Consider the following 19389-nt stretch of genomic DNA (forward strand, 5'->3'; position numbering starts at 1 on the left):
GGTTAAAAACAACAGGGGAAAGCTACCATGAGAGTAAAGGCAAAGGGTTCCACCACCTTCAGGAAGGAGGTCCTCTACTATTCACATGAATCCTAGGAGATATGCTGTCTGCAAAAGATACCTGCTTAGAAGTTCAAAGAAATGGAAGAGTGGGGATGAAGAACCTATTTGGGAGGAAAGGAAAAAAACAGATGGAGAGGTCCCCTTTGAATTCAGATCCACGGATCTTCCGCTCCAAAGCTTAGAGCCTACAATCACTTAGAATATAAGCATCCCTGTCTAGATTATGTTGAAAGGTCTGCAACAAAAAACATGAGTTCAACTGTCATCCAGAAAAATAAAAAAGAACATTATCCAATGTTAAAACAAATTTAGCTGCAAAATAAAATGAACCCCAAAATAAGTCTTTGTGCAAAAAAATCAAAAGATTCTAGTAATCAAGCATTTTGTTTTTGGAATACTCTATTTTAAAATATATGTGTTTAACTTTAGGGAAAAAGAAAATGAAGGTAGACATAAAATATTATTCAGGATTTTAATAGACATTTTATATGATCCAAGACAAAAATGTATGCAGGAGATATTAAATTTTTTCTATTAATTTTTCCATTTATTAAGTACACCAAGCTCTTCTCACACAGTTCTTGTCTTAGGCCACTGCAATTCTTTTAAAGATCCTAAACAAAGAAAATTTGATTTTTCATGAAATATGGAATTGTTTTGGCATGGGAAAATGTACTTACTTCAACATTTGCTGTTGCGCAAGGATATACTCTGAAGAACCACTTCGATACAGAAGCTGAGTGTTAGCTTGAACCCAGAACCAGTGATCTTCATTTGTTTGTACTTTGACTACAGAAATGCCATTTTCTCCATTATTCCTTGCTATACAATTTAAAAGAAAGTACATTTTAATACGAAAGTACATTTTAATACAAGCAGTATTTAACAGCTTTGGTGAATGCTCACTGATTTTTTTTTCTGTTTTAGAATCATCACAATAAAGGACAAACCAAAATATGTCACAGAACTAGGCAAACTATACACACACACACTCACACACACACATGCCAAACCAAACCACACCAACGAATAATCAAACAAACAAATCTAACAGGGCAGATAGGAACCCTCAAACCGTAACCAAAGGTTCATTATCATTTTTCTCTCTTCTCACTGGTATAGTGAGAAAATATTAATAAAAAATGGCACTACAATAGGAATGGTTTTAAAGAAGTAAAACATTTCAAGCTGGTGCAACAAAAATCTCTATGGGAGAAGGATTTGCTCATTGGAGAAGACTTACCATCATAGTTACCTCTTGCAAAATCTGAATTACAGCATAGACTCTTATCAGACACAAAAACTGAAAAATCATGAGTCAAAGACATAAGCAATTAATGAGTTTTAAATATAATAAATAGTAATCTTCCTCATGTTTCCTGATCCTTGGGGGAAAGTGACATTTGTGTCACATTTTCCTCAAAGAAGTATAGGTCTTATCTTTTATTATGTGAAATGCAGTGCTGTAATTTTAATAAAGCATATTTTGTACACTTTTGTTTATTATCTTGGCATTTCTGAATTAGGCTGATTAGTACTACTGTCTTTTGAAGTGGACAGGTTTTTATATAGAAGGGCAGTTTGAGATTAAAAAGCAAAACAAACAAACAAACAAACCCACAAAAACAGAGATATAAAGCACTTGGACCAAAATATTAAAATCTTAAGAAATGAAAAGAAAAGGCAAAGTTCTGTCCCCATAAACTATATATAAGCCAGAAGTACTTAGAAAACACACCTTTGACTTGGTTATCAGCACTCTGTAACACATTAGGGAAAGCTGCACCTTCATGATGACTATTTCTTCCATATATTTCTGCTGCTTCATATAGAGCTGAATTAGCTTTTGAATTGCAGCTACAGAGGACAAATTATGAAAAATTCTGTGTCAGTGAATGACAATACAGTAAATTCACAAACTGTGAAAGATGTGATATTCAAGCCATCAACTATGAACAAATACTAATGTTTGTCTATGTTTCCTGCATCGTATGGATGCTCAAACTGGTGTATGACTGGAATTCTGCATTTAATTATGAGGAATAGGTATGTTTAGGAACATTCCTCTCACCACTTAGTATTTCCAGAATAGCTTTAATTGAGACAAACATTATGCATATTTGTCTCTGCCTATCTTAGGCAGAACTATCTTAGGTCACTCACCAGCAGTACAGTCAAGAGTTAGCATGCAATAATCATCATGTGATTTTAATGGATCTCTTCCAATCTTTAGTTCTAAATGCACAGTATGGCTGATAAAAGGTACAAAGCCTGTGAAACTACTTTTCAACTGTTTATAAAGACCAACAGAAAATAAATGTCTACGACTTTCCCCACCATTTCTGGCTAGCACACCTCAGGCCTGAACTAAACGAAGCACCACAGTTAAATGCATACTTCATTCTTCTCAGCTATTAAATTCTAAGCCACAATTCAGTCAGTTAACAAAATTTAAAGCACCTCTCTTCTAGAAGCTGAATTTTGATCATTAGCTAATTTCATCCAGGCTACTGAAAAGCTAGCAGGTGGAAATGACTTTTGGTCATTGCTGCTCGAACTCTGATACAAAAACCTGCATATTCTTTTACATCAGACTCCTAACAATTTAGTTCTTGTCAAAAATATATGTGCTAAAATCATATTAGATGTGTGGGTAGTAACTCCACACATACACAAGCATATTCTGTTAAAAGTCACTGTGATGCTGTCAGTCACACTGATAAGCATTTTACTTCACAACAATAGACTTTGTGGCTGTTTACATACTTAATACGCATAAAGCCCATACTATAGCTTGCTAAATACTAAAGGATTAATTTAAAAATACTTTGTATTCACTCCTGCCGCATCATCAGCTTTTTGTTTTGCTTTCACAAGCAAGCTCTTCATCCTCATCTCTGTCACAGAAGGGAGAAGAAGTGGCACCACTATGCAGAATAAGGACAACTGAGGTGGTAATACTGTTCCTGATGAGGACTTCTTTCTTTGTCCAAAGAGAAACTTTAGTTTGCCTTGAAACTGCATTGTCTGTATATATATATATAAAACAAAACAAAAAGTCATAAACATAAATGTATAAAACATTCTAACATTTTAACATTGTAATATTGAAAATGCTAATAAGATATATAGACTGTGATGTTTAAACTAGTGATTCACACATTTAAGCTGTAGACTGTAATGTTCAAAGCTAGTTTTGAAACAGAGAAAAGCCTGGAATTTCATTATTTTCATACAGTCTAAACCACACAATTTCAGAGACATGGTGAGTGGAGGCACTACCAACAGTAAAATGTGAGATTTGAAGCTGTTTTTTTTTTTTAAATCCTATATATTTAAAGTAGAAGTTCTGCATTATGTTCTGTTTACCAAGACTAGAAGCTTATGATGGTGCAAACACCTATTTCCTGTACACCTGAGTTTGAGGTGAGAATTATTTTTTTCCATGCTCTGTTCTCTCCAATAAGATGATTCTTGCACTTGGTCTAGGAAGTATATGGACTGGCACAACCAACCCAAGGGCTGTGCTGGAAGACACCAAGGGAAAAGGCAAATATCAAAATATTGAGACACACAGTACATAGCTTGGAAGGAATCATCTATTCCTGTTCCAAATCACCATATAAGCAAAAGGCAGAGATCTGCAGAGGATGTCTTCACAATAGGCTCTACCCTCTCTGACCAGAGCTCTCCTTCAAAGCAAGTTCCTATAGAAAGCTCTGTGTTACTGTTGATACTAGAGAAGCTAGTCTGTAGGGTAAATGTGACCAATCTCATCATCCTTTCATCAAGATGGTTTATGCTGCAGTTCTGTTTCCTTAGCTTGCCTGGTTAAATATGGTCTCTCATTTTCTTTGCACATGACTTATTTTCTATACAAAGAAACAAGACTTGACTTTATTACAAACAAATTAGGAAGGGATTTCTAGAAATAAGCCACTCCTAGCAAGAATAATTAAGCAGTATATAAGGGATATCCTAATCTGTTTTTTATTATAAAATGGTCCTTTGCGAAAGTGGAAAATTAGTAATAATAATTATGGTTCTTTAAAGTGAGTACTTCACTTGTGCTTAAATGTTAAAGATGAAAATCAGCTGGCCTCTTATGTCCTAAGCCTAGTACAAATGGAGGACAGGTGCCATCCCCAAGACCATGAAGGATTCTTCCCACTTTCAATTTCAAATATTACAGCCTTTCTTTTCCTTCTATCATTCTTTACATAGAATCAATGAATATCTTTATGTGTTTCTTGCTATTCAACAAATTTAAAATGTGTCTTCAACACCGTCCACAACATATGTATTTATGTTCAAATATCTTTCACATGAAGCAATTTAAATCTGTATGTTATGACAGTTCTGCATGTGAAATTATACTTACAAGAAAGCCAGAAGTACTGTCCAACAAGCAACGAACTCGACAGATGAATGAACGAGTTAAGAAAGAAGAATAATCCGTTGTTGTGCTGTCATTATCTTGTGCTTTAAACAATTTACTTAGAATATATTCTTCTCCTATAAACAACAGTGGAGGCGATATATGTCAGATTACACACACAAAAAAGAAAATCTATTATATCTTCTTAAAAAACTGTGATGGGAAATGCTAAAATTGTTTTATCGAAAGGAATATTAAATTAAATCATGTAAATAAACTTGCATATGCTCTACCAAAAAATAAAAAAAAAAGAAAAAAAAAGAGAGGCTTTTTAATGAGATTCAGGTGAGTTCTTTCGGGAACTTTGAATTTTTTGTTTTCTGAGTTTCTGTGATTTTCAATGTTGCAAAGCAGGATAACAGATGTTACTGCTTCTGAGATCAGAGATAATACACTAGAAAAAGGAAGAAAATACAGAATAATGCTAACGAAGGAAAAGAACAAATTAACAGTGGCTCATTAGTTAATGTTCAGCTGTTGCCTCTTTGATTTTTGATGAAGTATTTGCCAGTTTTGGACTCCAGGTGCATAGGTTTTGAAATACTTATTTCCCAAAGGACGCACACATGTATTTGCCAGAGGTATGAACACAGAAAATGAATTTTTATGCTAGACAAAAGTTAGGACAAAAATTCTAAATGTTTATGACTTTTTATAATTTAAAAAATTTCATGCACATTGTTCCATTTGTTTTCTCTTTTCTTATTGCAAAATTTTGCAAAGTTCCTCAGGTTTCCGTAAGGACTAATGCAAAACACTCAAACTTTGAGAGATTCCTGTGTTCCTCATGAATTCATAAAGGCTATGAAACCAATGTTTTCTCGCAAGTGTTTTTCCCCATCCAGAAACTAATTGCTTCCTCAGCTTCTGGTGAATTGCATACATTTTACTGAAATCAATAGTTCTTTATAGATTAAAAATTTTCAACCACACTCTATTATCTGTAGTCACAATTCCAGCTTTAATCCTTTTGTACAAGGGGGAAGCTTTCTGCACATGTGAATCTACTATCCTAGGAATATGCAGCCTCAGGAGAAAAATACTGCTAAACCTTCTTTTGCTTTGGAAGTTTCCTAGCCACGTAAATGTGCACAGGAAACCAAATGGTAGAAAGTGATATCACCCCTATCGTATTGTACAGAAACTTATTGAATGGGGGTTTCTCACAATTAAAAGATAGCAGTGTCTTGATCAGTGTGAACAAAAGGTTGGTAGGATGAACACTGATGATGTTCATTCTGTGTGATGGTAAAATATCCATAGGTACATTACAGAAAAATAAAGGAAATACCAAGTACCAAGCATCATACCACACACTACCTTATAAGTGTCAGGGATCAGGAAGAAACTTAATCTATGGGGCAGTAACTTTATAAATGGACACTATGCAGCCTTCCACTGAAGAATCTGACTTGGTGTGGAACTGTAGAACTGTGCCTACCTGTTTCTCTCTGCAATTGTTGTCCAGATAACATCTGGGGAGGGTTCATGGCCCAGTGTAGTTGTCTACAGAAATCCTGGCGATCATCCACATGAATGTAATCATATATGTTTTGGTGCATTACATCAGTCTGAAACAATTGCAATAAGGAATGTTTAATTTGTAAGCGTGGGGGGGCAGAGATGTATCTTTTGGTTGATACTTTCCTTAAAATAATGGCTGGTGGAGAATATCTTCAGAGCAAAGTTAACTTGAGGAAAGTTACTTCAGAGGCCCCTGTTTCTCTTGTATGCATTTTGTCTTAACATCGAAGATAATTATTTTTATCTTTTTTTTAATGTTTGTGCCTATGCAAATGTGAGTAATAACAAAGTCCAACCAGCAGACAGTACTAATTGTCTCCCTCAGAGACTGATATTGGGACCAATACGGTTTACTATCTGAACAGGTAAAGGGACAGAGTGCACTCTCAGGAAAGTTTTAAAGGGTACCAACTGAGGAGGGCAGTTGATATGCTGGAGAATGGAACTGCTATGCAGAGAGACCTTGACAGGCTATAAAAATAGGCTGATAAGAACCTCATGAAGTTCAACAAAGGAGAACTCCTGCCTTTGAAATGGAATAAACCCATGCATAGAACAGGCTGGGAACCAGCTAGATAGAAAGCCATTTTGTAGAAAAAGGCCTGGGACAAGGCAAGTGGGACAAGATGTTGAATACAAGTGAGTTCATCCTTACAGCAAAGATGACTAAATTTCTACTGGGTTGTGTTAGAAAAAGCATAATGAGAAGTAGTTCTTTCGCTCTACTCTGCGCTTACAAGACTATGTCTGGAGTACTGCGTCTAGTCTTGGGAAATAAAGATACTAACACACTGAAGTGAGTCTGGAGAGTGCTACTAGTAGGTTTAGAGAGATGGGACATATGGCTCATTTTAAGAAGGGAGAAGAATTGAGTTTGTTCAGCCATAAGAAGAAAAGGCTTTGGTGAGAATTGTCTGCATGTACCTAATAAAAGGACGTTTTGAGAACACAAAGGCCGCCTCTTCACAGAGGTGCACAGTGGTAGGACAGGAGGCAACAGACAGAAGTTGGGAAATTCTGACTTCATATGAGGGAAAGCATTTTTACATTTAGGATGTATGGAACATGGGAACAGGACTGTTTGTTCTGTTCTGCACTGTTTCGCAGATGTTGTGGAATCTCCATCCTTGGAGATATTAAGAACTTGACCAGGCAAGGCCCACAACAACCTGCTTGAACTGGACCTGCTCTGAGCAGGAGGTTGGTCTGTATGACCTCCAGAGGTCCATTCAAACTATATCATTCTGTAATTCTATAGCTTTACAATATATATACTATATACAGGCAACCAGTCTACAATAGAAGCATTTTATACTAGAATTGAAAGGAAACATTTTGCTAAATCTTATATTTATAATAGATCAAACTTCTATTAACAGAAGTTTTACAACAGAAATCAACTCTTGCAACATTACAAGAAATTAATCTTAATCTATGAGCTCCAAAAAAAAAAAAAACCATAGCATAGTTAAATAAGTTATTTTCAGTTATGATTTATGTCTAAGCAGCAGTATAAGGACATGGCAAAACAACACAAAACACAGTACTGGATTTGAGAGAGACATTTAACAGGAATGACTACAATAAAGTTTTTACAAACACAGTATATATTAGATATTCTAAATATTTGTTAATATATTTACCTGATGAAAGCCTAGATAATCCACAATAGTTGATGATGCATAAAATATCATTCCGTCTGCACTCACCACCAATGCAAAACCATTCAGTGACTAAATAAGGGAAACAATAATTAAAAAGGTAATCATAATTTAAAGACATAAATGAGTATACAGTTTATTAATTGCATATATGTTCTAGTCAGTTCTCTTTTCAAAATATTTCAAATATGAGTGTAATACAAATATGAGCAGATCAGACTATGCCAAAGGTCCACCCAAACCCATGATCTTGTCTCCAATAGCAAATCCCCAGGAAAGAGTACAAGAGAAAAAGACAAGAATGTAGTGCTATTTTTCTAGATCATTCTTCCAGCCATCCACTACTCTAGTGCTTTCTTTGTCTTCATATTTTAATTTAGTGGATTTTTCTTCCCATGATTTTGTTAAATTGCATTTCAAAACCACACCAACTTTAATACCCCCAAAATCTTGCACCAATGAATTCCACAGCTTGTGTAAGCGGTGTAAAGTAGAAGAATGTGAAATTAAAGAACTTTGTTCTTTCTGAGCCTGCTGCTTCCTATGTTCATTTGACATCTTTTAATTATTTTACAGGAAGAGACAATGAACAACTGATATCTATTTATGTTTTCTATATGGAAGAGATATGAAACAATTATACTGCACAGAATATGGGCTTCACATTTTTATGGAAGCACATCAGAATTTTATATAAATTTAATAAAATAAGGTGCTGTGAATTATAATTTTAACAGATGTGTTGTACACTGACTCAAATTTTCACATTTTTCTCAAATGTGATACCAGGCTTCAAAGTTCTATCTGAACAGCTCACTAGTTCAATAGAATCAGAATTTGGGCCTATGATATGTTGATTTTATAGAATATTATCTTTTAATTGCAGAAGAAAAGAAGAAATACATATAACATAAATATAGCCTTATTTTTGGTAATTAGGAAATAAATTGCTGGGATTTAAAGACCATAAATGGTTAGAAGATATGTATCCTATGTGTTTTGCCTGAACTAAATCTCCTTTCTTAATGAGTCTAACGAGTCTGACTATATGAGAAACAAGTTTCTAGTCCAATGTTTTGTATTAAATGTGTAATAACATACTTACTAAATATATTCCTATTCATAAAATGAACATAGGGGCTATAGAGATATTGGGTTTCTTAAAAATATTGTTGTAGTATTTCTGTACCTTTGCAGAAAGACTTTTATTCCCTAGAATGAACTCATGGATAACAATTTAGAACATTCTCTTTTTCCCTTTTAACTTGATTAGTGGTTAGGGTAACTAATTACAATGTAATTGAAATATTGTTATTCTCTTAACAACTGAAACAGGTATTAATTCATGTAAGTTTAGTAATAAGAGTCACCTACTTTTCACTGCTTTAATTTGAAACATTAAATTCTATAACAATTGCTTTGAAAATATATGTATTGATACATATACATAATACAACAGGCTTCAACAAGAAAATTAAGTAGGTGTGTTGTATTTTCCTCGTAGTATTGGCTTTGAAAAAGCACTTGTATTTTATAGTATGGCTATTTTCTTAAGTTCTCATAAAATAATTTGTAATATAGTTATATAAATAGTTATATAAATGCAATGAACATAAAAAAATAGGCAATGACTATTTCACTGATATAGACCACTATTTTGTCAGGAACACATCTCAAATCACTATCACAGAGTCAGTGAGGCAAGGAAAAAACAAGAAAAATCTAAAATTAAAAGTAGAAATTAAATATATTACACAAATACTAACATTTCTCATGCTGCATGCAGACTGATAGATTTTGCCTATCCCCACCTTAAAAAAGATTCACTAACATATCTTTACTACTACAGGCTTCCATTCCAAGGGAGATTAGATGATCCTTGTATGTGATAGTTTTGAGATCTTTTGAGATCACCATTTAAAAAATTGTTAATGAAATGCTGCTATATTATTACTATCTTTGTTTTACCTTTCTCTCAATTTATTGTTCTGGTGACATGTATATTAATCCTGAAGAGCAATGAGAGGAGATTTTCTATTGCTCGTAACCACTGACGTAGTTGTGTGTGCTTCGGGTTCATAAATAAGGACCTGGTTTTCAAGATTGCTTAAAGCTTGTTCCCACTATGACAATGATGGGAAGAATTTCAAGAACCCATTGTTCAATAGTTGACCTCCTCACATGATTTCGTCCCACTCATAAATGTAGAGCATCTTTGGAAACTTGACACAGCAGGACCATATATAGCTAGCTATACTGTTGCTCAACAAACTTGTAAAATGGTGACTGGAGAAGAAGACTTCAATGGCTTACGTAGAATCATAGAATGCTTAAAGTTGGAAGGGACCTCTAGAGGTCATCTAGTCCAACCCCCCTGCACACGCAGGGTCACCTAGAGCACGTGGCACAAGACTGCATCCAAGCGGGTTTTGAAGATGTCCAGAGAAGGAGACTTCATAACCTCTCTCGGCAGCCTGTTCCAGTGCTCTGGCACCCTCACTGTTAAGAAATTTTTTTCCTGGGGAACTTTTGATGCTTCAGTTTCTGGCCGTTTCCTCTAGTTTTATCAGTGGGCCCCACTGAAAAGAGGCCAGCACCATCCTCCTCACTGCCTCCCTTGAGGTACTTATAGACACTGATCAGATCCCCTCTCAGCCTTCTCTTCTCCAGGCTGAACTGGCCCAGCTCTTTCAGTCTCTCCTCATAGGGCAGATGCTCCAGGCCCCTGATCATCCTTGTGGCCCTGCGCTGGACTCCCTCCAGCAGCTCCACATCCCTCTTGTACTGTGGAGCCCAGAACTGGACACAGTGCTCCAGATGTGGCCTCACCAGGGCTGAGTAGAGGGGCAGGATCACCTCCCTCGACCTGCTGGAGACGCTCTTCTTGATGCACCCCAGGATCCCATTGGCCCTCTTGGCCACGACGGCACACTGCTGCCTCATAGTCAACTTGTCGTCCACCATGACACCCAGGTCTTTCTCTGCAGAGCTGCTCTCCAGAAGGTTGGTCCCCAGCCTGTACTGATGTCTTCGGTTATTCCTCCCTAAGTGCAGGACCTTGCACTTGGCCTTGTTGGATTGGATGAGGTTTTTCACTGCCCAGTTATCCAGTCTGTTCAGGTCCCTCTGGATGGCAGCCCTCTGGGCTATCGGCTACTCCTCCCAGTTTCGTATCATCAACAAACTTGCTGAGGGAGCACTTTGTGCCTTTATCCAGATCATTAATGAATAAATAAAACAGGACTGGATCGAGGACTGACCCCTGGAGGGCACTGCTAACTACAGGCCTCCAACTAGACTCTGCGCCGCTGATCACCACCCTCTAGGTTCTGCCATCCAGCATCTACCCTCAGAAGAGGGCTTACAGCAACTGATTTAATCAAATCATTGCTAACCATGAGCCAGGTGCAAGTATAGTTAAAGTGGAGTCAGCTGCAACAATAGCTAGGGGAAAACAGTGTTTAGCTTCAGGTCAGCCCAATGAACACAGATCCTTTCCAGAACAAAGGGGTAGATGGATTAGTGTTCATCACTAGTTATCCCTGTCTACTGTTGAATGGTTGTTCAATCTGCTGTTAGAAATAATGCCCAAGTTTATCCTAGCACCTCACTAAACGTAAGAAATTGTGTCAAGATTTCTACATCTTCACATCTGCGCCTTTTCCCTGTACTGAGGGGAGCCTCTGTAGATGGCATCTGTCACATCCATTTACAGTAACTAGCGGAGACGAGAAAGCATTTTTGACATCTTGTCTCTCTTGTACTCTTCTTCACAACAATGAAACTATCACTTACATGATGCTAGAAATTGTATTACATTTGCACATCTGTCAAGACCTGTAATTTGGACAGATTGAAAATTTTCACAAAGATAGCCATATAACATTAAAGGGGACTCCTTTAGACAGGTGACTACTGCTGTTAATGTGCACACTTCAGGAGACCTTCAGTTTATTCTACACAACTGGGACAGCTAGAAATTAAGAATATTTGTTAAATGTTCATAATGCATGAATAGTTAATGCACCAAACCATATTTTAGAGGACTTACAAAATTACTGCAAGATCACAGAATCTCAGATAGTATCATAGTGACAATCATTAAAATGTACAATGCACTTCCCATTGTCTTACAGGCATGCTGTTTTTATAACACCTTTAGGAAATAGGGGGAGCATCTCTCTTTGCTAAGTATAGTTTTTATAACTCAAGAAATAAATATCCAGATTGTAAAATGAATCTTCTGCATCTGATATAATGGGTTTAGGCTCATGTCTAGGCCCCTAGGAGATCTGTCTCTACTTTTAAAATGTAAAACTTGCTCCCACACAATGGAATACAGTCACAGAGCAGGAGTGGACTGGACCCAGTGCAGCAATCTTTAAGAAGGGTTAGGAAATAAGACTCTGCAGCTGTTGCAGCTCTGTAAAGCATGTGTCTGCCAAAGCCAAAGAGAGGGTAGCATAGAGAAGAGCAGCTTTTCCCATTTGAGCCTATCCCATGGTGTAGAAATACTGAAAAGCCTAAGTAGGGCTCTTGGATTTAGGAGGAAAAGAAACATGTATACACACATAAAGATTTTACTGTAGACATTAGAACTTTTGCAATGAAAAACAACTCTTCTAATCTGTAAAAGTACATGGTTGTAAACTGGCATTCATAAGTCATATGGATTCAATGACAGATGGAATTTAAAATCCAGGATAATAGCTGAAACATGTGCAACGGACTTAAATATGCATTGTGAACATTTGTTTGTTTGTATATGGCTTTTTAGAAACACTTACATGTGTTTCCTACACTGTATTTTAAAAATTAAATCACTTTTTTTTTTTCCAAATGGAAAAAGAGTTTGGCACCAAACAGGCGTCTGTGTTCTTCTGAAAAACATGCACATCCAATTATGTACTCACGAAAAGCTGCACCTGCTACTGAAGCAACAACAACAACAAAAAAAAACAATTAATCTGTCAGTTCAAAGAAAGTACAACATTATTCTGGTGCCCGCAGTAGCTGTAAGATGAAAGTTATCAGTTCCTTCCATTAACAAAAAGGTTCTCTGGGAATGAAGGCAAATATTTTGAGGAAGATAGGACTTCCTTTGGCAAGATCCTTTATATATCCTGATATTTCTTAATGGTCCCATAGCAGAAAATCAGCCAGCAAATACTTCGAAGATATTTTTGTCAAGGTCACGACATAGTGAATATAAGGGAAAAAAAAAAGAACAAGTTCCAAGCCACGTTTCTCTTATTACGCTTCCTTGAAATAAAGGAAAATTCACAAGCATTAGGTCTCCAGAGACCATGTTGCTATGGTTGCTAAAGTACAACAGTCCAGTCTTGCAGCCCTGCCTTGCTTTGAACAGATTTTCAAGTCACGCAACTTGGGTACCAAATTTCCAGGGTCGGCTGGCTTGCAGTTTATCTGGAACAGTTTCATTTAATAGTGTATTTCTGCGTTTTGTATCCTATGCAGGATGGGGCCACTTGCTGCTGATTTAAATAAGCAGATATTTAAAGAGAAATAATACACCCATTTTTGTTTCTCACACTGATTATCTTATGAATATAAGGAGGAAAATACAGACAGTTAATGTGTCTTCTGTCTTAAACTGTATTGTGTAATTAACCAGTATTTCCTTTCACTTCTGCTTTTAGGATTCACAATTGCTCTTCTCAAAAAACATTCAGGAATCCCTAAGATTCTCTTAATAAGCCAAAAAATTAACTGTGAATTAAAATCGAGTATGTATAAAGGACCATTCATTAATATTGCATCTAGTGACATCAGAATATGGCCTTTACTCAACAAATACAGTCTTTTAGCCCTAAAGACTTATTTTGTATCTACAAAGCAAGTTCAAAGGAATATTTGTGTGATTATTCAATGCAAGGGGAAAGTGGCAAAATTGTTACCACCATTCGGTTTTGATCAAAGACTTGCATATACTGATTAGTTTTTAAGCAAAAGGAGCCACAAAGCAAACAAACTTCTGTTGTTTGAGCCAATGAAGGAAGTACATCCTATGGGTCCAAGCCTAGAGACATGGGTTTATGTTGGAAGTCTTTTTGGAGGGAAAATGTTATATCAGATTGGCTTTCACAGACAGCTGCATGCAAGACAGTGGAAATAATGAAAATAAGGATGAAATTGCAGTGGCAATTGTTTCTTTTCAAATACAAAGAAATATGTAAATATGGTCATTAAATACCTTTCATTCTTGGTAACTATAAGAATACAGATAAAACTACATTCACTTTCCTTCTAATTTCAAAGTCCTCAAAGACAACGTTGAAATTCACAATCTAGTACTGTGTTACTCAGAATAAGGTCAGGCAAAAGTTGCAAAGCATCATCCACATCCTAGGAAGACTTTGAACTCTAGCCCTCACATTTACTATTGGATGGGACAACCGTGCCTTCTGAAGGGTGGGGAGGACCATGTGAAATTTCTTATTCTTACAATTCTATTACATCACTTCAATAGAGAAATTAGACCAACTTTAGAGATTGTTTCTATATATGCCTTATTCTAATGAGGGAGTTGGATCCTCAAGAGGTAGCAAACCCATCCTCAAGGAAGTCAGTTAGGAAAATAGGAGTCATTGGGCTCTGGTAATTGTGAGCTATAAACTTTAAAGAAAACATAGCAGTTCCCCAGAGATTGAGACTGTAATGTATGCGCACATATAAATGCATTTCAATATTGATTTGATACGCTTTATATGTATTAAGTATTGGACACACCAAGTACAAATTTGCTTTTAGATGCACAACTTTGATGGCATGATGGACAGCTGTAAATATAATTTTCCTATCTTATACTTTCCTTCCAAGATAAGCTTGCTTAGTCAGTGTTAACTAAGCTTGCTTGGTCTATAGGGTCTCTCTTACTACATGATCAAGCTGCTGGCCTCCAGTGGGGCCAAGTCCTCAGAAACAACCATTCTGCCAAAGATGACATTGAGAAACAGATTTGACTCTAATATAGTACATTCGAGAAAGAGATACATGCCTGTTGAAACCAATGATTTTTACAAGTACTAAACACCAAAAATTAGATTTCAGACTATCCTATGTGCTTCCAGAGCAGAGCAACATTAACAACTAATAGATTAAAGAAAGTCAGATAATGGTAAGCTTTTTTATCTGTTGCTGCAAAAACAAATTCATAGGTGACACCACATACTTCAGTACAAATTTATTGGTATGGTTGTAGAAAAATAGAAAATAGAAAATTACTATTAAAGCAAAAATTTTTGGCAAGACTTGGGGGCTTTTTCTAATTGTGAAAAAACATGACTCTCTTTTTCATATTAACAATTAGGGTTTTTGTATCAGAAGTGAGTTTAGGAATATTACCTGACATTAACTATGACATTAAACGAGGAAAGGGACTATTTATAGTAATCTAAAGCAGCATTTCAAATTATGAATTCTACAATTTTCAGACAAAAAATACATCTTGTTTATTAATACATGAATGCATACCTGAATTCATACATACATGAATGATGATTGCATATGCTAGTCAGTACTTGGGTGAATAAGATGTCTTTTACAAAAGCAATTATCATAAAAGGATACTAAAGTCTGATGCAATTTTGTGTATCTTTTTCATTGAGCTTCCTTATTAATAGTGATGTTGAATATAAAAATTAAATGTGTGCTCTTCCAGTAATGTAATCCATTCGTGGAAACAAATGCAGCTAGGTAGCCTTTGTACAATTTCTAGAAATATAGTAAGATTACCCATTATTTTCCACAGCAATAATAACTGACTGAAAAGTCTTGGATATTTATTCAATATGTTAGACAGTTAGATATATGTAAGAATCAAATGTCTGGATTTTTTTTGGAGTGCTTTTTACATGTGAGTATATCAGGTACTAAGAGAACAGGCTCTCATAATGTTCCATCCATAACTGACTTTTTATTCATACTTAAAAGCTACAAACTAGTGTGAATGGCAGACATCTCTTACTGTAAAAAATCAAAACCTAAAAGAGACAACACTGCCTATATCAGACACAATAGAGCCTATATACTGTAAAGAAGCAGAATGCACTGTCCTAATTGCAGAGCATAATTTTTCTGTGTTAGTATTTATTACATTTTTTGAGACAGAAGTATTTTTGGAGGGAAACGGAAAGTAAACTAATCTGTACTTCACATGCTGTTCAACAATATATGTTAAGACATCAATGTTTTTAAAGATCCTTGCAAGACAGTGGAGTTTTATAGAGTCTGGTGTCGCAGAATTTGACTTTGGGCACAGCCTTACTATGCTACTGTACATTTTATGCATGTTTTGGAACCCAGGAATACCCTGAATAAAACATACGCTGTCGCATATTGTCAACAGGTGTTGATTCTCCTATCAATCTGTTGCCTATAGACAAGCAATGCCTTCACTAATCTAAGTATAAGGTAAATGTCAGTGGCAAAGAAAAATTGTCTAAACAGCAGCAATGGCAGTTCAATAGAGTCATAGAATTGTTAAGGTTGGAAGGGACCTCTAGAGATCATCTAGTCCAACCCCCCCTCCACATGCAGGGTCACCTACAGAATGTTGCAAAGCTTACGCTTAAACCGAGTTACAGACAAGTGCAAACCATGAATCTTTATGGATCTCTTCTTTAGTCCGAGCAGACACTTGCCAAGATGATCATCATTTCTCTTGAAATTTCTGGGACAGGAGCAGAACTATTTGAAGGATCCCCATGCGATCCATCCTTCTTTCTCCAAATAAATACTGTGTACTTCCTACTAGAAAATTGTACATTTAATTTTTTCAATACCCCTTTTTTCTTCAATTCAATCTACCATATTCAAGTTTTACTAAATGAGGTAGGCAAAAAATAAAATTGAAACATTTTCTAGTGAAATATGTATTTTTTCTTATGAAATCTTTATACCCCAAAAAAAACATACAATCATCTTGCATGAATCTGCTTTACACAGTATCATTCCACCTCATTGAGATAGTAGATAGGCTTCTGGAGGGCAGACTTTGGACTGTTTAGGACATTGGTTGGTAGGGTCCTTCTTTGTCTCAGTCTTTAACACAGAGATAGTTATCCTCAAAGTACTTGTGCCCCTGAGCAATTGTGAGCAGGATAAATGCCCCCAAAATTCAGAAGGAAACACTCTGTGACGTGCTACACCACCTGAACACTCTCAAGTCTATGGAATCAGATGGGATCCACCTGACAGTTCTGAGGGAGCTAGCAGAAGTGCTCGCCAAGCTGCTCTCCATCATCTATCAGCAGTCCTGGTCAACAGGGGAGGTCCCAGACGACTGGAGACTGGTCAGTGTGACACCCATCTACAAGAAGGGTTGGATGGAGGATCCAAGGAACTACAGGCCTGTCAGCCTGACTTCGGTACTGGGGAAAGTTATGGAGCAGATCATCTTGAGGGCGCTAACACAGTATGTGCATGACAACCAAAGGATCAGGCTCAGTCAATATAGGTTCATGAAAGGCAAGTCCTGCCAGATCAACCTGATCTCCTATGACCAGGTGACCCGCCTAATGGATGAAGTAAAGGCTGTGGACTACTTAGACCCCAGGGGTGAGTAAAGAGGACCAGATGGATGGCTGGTCCTCTTTAGTATCTTTTATCAATGATCTGGAAGAGGGGATTGAGTGCACCATCAGCAAATTGGCAGATTACACCAAGCTGGGAGGAAGAGTTGATCTGATTGAGGGTAGGAAAGCACTACAGAGGGATCCAGACAGGCTGGAATGATGGGCTGAGGCCAACTGTATCAGGATCAACAAGGCCAAGTGGCAGGTCCTGCACTTCAGTCACAGCAAGCCCATGCAGCACTACAGGCTTGGGGAAGAGTGGCTGGAGAGCTGTGTGGCAGAAAAGGATCTGGAGGTGTTGGTCAACAGCCGGCCGAACACGAGCGAGCAGTGTGCCCAGGTGGCCAAGAAGGCCAATGGCAGCCTGGCTTGTATCAGGAATACGGTAGCCAGCAGGACCAGAGAAGTGATCGTCCCCCTCAACTTGTCACTGGTGAGGCTGCACCTTCAGTATTGTGTTCAGTTTCGGGCTTCGCACTACAAGAAAGACATGGAGGAGCTGGAGCGTGTCCAAAGAAGGGCAACGAAGCTGGTGAAGGGGCTGGAGCACAAACCTTACAAGGAGCACCTGAGGGAGCTGGGATTATTTAGTTTGGAGAAGAGGAGACTCAGGGGAGACCTTATCACTCTCTACAAATACCTGAAAGGAGATTGTAGTGAGGTGGGGGTCAATCTCTTCTCCAAAATAGCTACTGATAGGACAAGAGGGAAATAGCCTCAAGATGCTCCAGGGGAGCTTCAGGTGGGACATTAGGAAGAATTTCTACATGGAAAGAATGGTGAAGCCTTGGAACAGGCTGCCCAGGGAAGTGGTAGAGTCACCATTTCTGGCAATATTCCAGAAATGCGTAGATGAGGCTCTTAGGGACAGAGTTGGCATGGTTGCCATGCCATGAGGCATGGTGTTGATGGTTTTATGGTTGGACTTGATGATCTTGAAGGTCTTTTGCATGAAAAGAACAGTATATTATGATTAACTTAGTTACTTGAATGCAAGTAACTGATTATATCCCAGGGGATCTATAAGACATGGAGGTTGAATATATATTGAATATTGGAGAGTATACTTGCCAAGGATTAGTTTTGAAGTCAGTGGGGGAAAAAAAAAAAAGCTAATTTAGTTGAAACAGGAGAATACATTTTGTTGTGGAGGAAATCACGTGGTCTTGGGATTGTCTCCAGAGTCACTGAAATAGCATGAGGATAAAGAGAGGAAGTGTTTGCAAAAAGTAAGTGAGGGTGGAGTTTGCTATAATGAACAGTCTGGAGATAAGAGCAGGAGTTCAATAATGATCTAAAATTCAGATTCACATCTGGTCTATGTCCAAAACTTATTGATTCTTTATGTATAACAGTGCTAATGAACAGCTTCTCCATTCACCAGTACATCTAAAATTCTCAGCTAGGCTGAGATGTGTCATATCTCAAGCACTGAGACATTTCTTTCTGCCCTGACGAATGGAAGCTGACTGTTCTGATACTGACCTGAAAAAACAATGATGTTGGCTGTCTCTCCTCTCTGCCTGCCTGGGTTAGCTGTTGGTTCTTCTTTCTCTATCACACTAAGCTTCAGCTGCTTATGCTGATTTTCAGTTCATTCATAGCCTCTTCCTCCCTCAGTTATAATTGTCCATTCAATGCTGAAAAAGCTTAGTACTGACTCTGATCTGTCCTCTGTGTTATTCTCTATCACTCATATGCAGGACTTGAAAACAAGCACTTAATCCTGCCTCTCACATTTCTGAAAGATTCCATACAGGCATATATGTCCACAAATGTACTTCATTTTTCTCTCTCAAACTCTTCCTTAAAATTCATGCAAAAGTTCTGATAAACGTCAAGCTGCTTACACAGTATAACTTCTGATATCACAGAATCATAGAATCACAGAATGCTTAAGTTTGGAAAGGACCTCTAGAAGTCATCTAGCCCAACCCCCCTGCTCAAGCAGGGTCACCTAGAGCACATCGCACAGGACTGCGTCCAAGCGGGTTTTGAAGATCTCCAGAGAAGGAGACTCCACAATCTCTCTGGGCAACCTGTTCCAGTGCTCTGTCACCCTCACTGTTAAGAAATTTTTCCTTAATTTCCTGTGGAACTTTTGATG

At 37.3% G+C, this 19389-nt stretch overlaps 1 protein-coding gene across 1 annotated transcript in view; it reads right to left on the reverse strand.

The window, feature by feature from the left end:
- Positions 1-19389, reverse strand: part of AHRR (aryl hydrocarbon receptor repressor) — a 59557-nt gene that overhangs the window by 2192 nt on the left and 37976 nt on the right. Inside the window, exons 4-9 of the mRNA XM_010214312.2 lie at positions 7669-7758; positions 5943-6072; positions 4445-4578; positions 2891-3090; positions 1802-1920; positions 744-885 (exon numbers count right to left, since the gene is read on the reverse strand). Of these exons, the coding sequence (XP_010212614.2) occupies positions 744-885; positions 1802-1920; positions 2891-3090; positions 4445-4578; positions 5943-6072; positions 7669-7758 (815 nt within the window). The remainder of the gene's footprint in view (positions 1-743; positions 886-1801; positions 1921-2890; positions 3091-4444; positions 4579-5942; positions 6073-7668; positions 7759-19389) is intronic.

The sequence above is a fragment of the Tinamus guttatus genome, unplaced genomic scaffold (genome assembly GCF_059628265.1).
Source record: "Tinamus guttatus ecotype Peru unplaced genomic scaffold, ASM5962826v1 Tinamus_guttatus_pri_ptg000409l, whole genome shotgun sequence".
Taxonomy (NCBI): Eukaryota; Metazoa; Chordata; class Aves; order Tinamiformes; family Tinamidae; genus Tinamus; species Tinamus guttatus.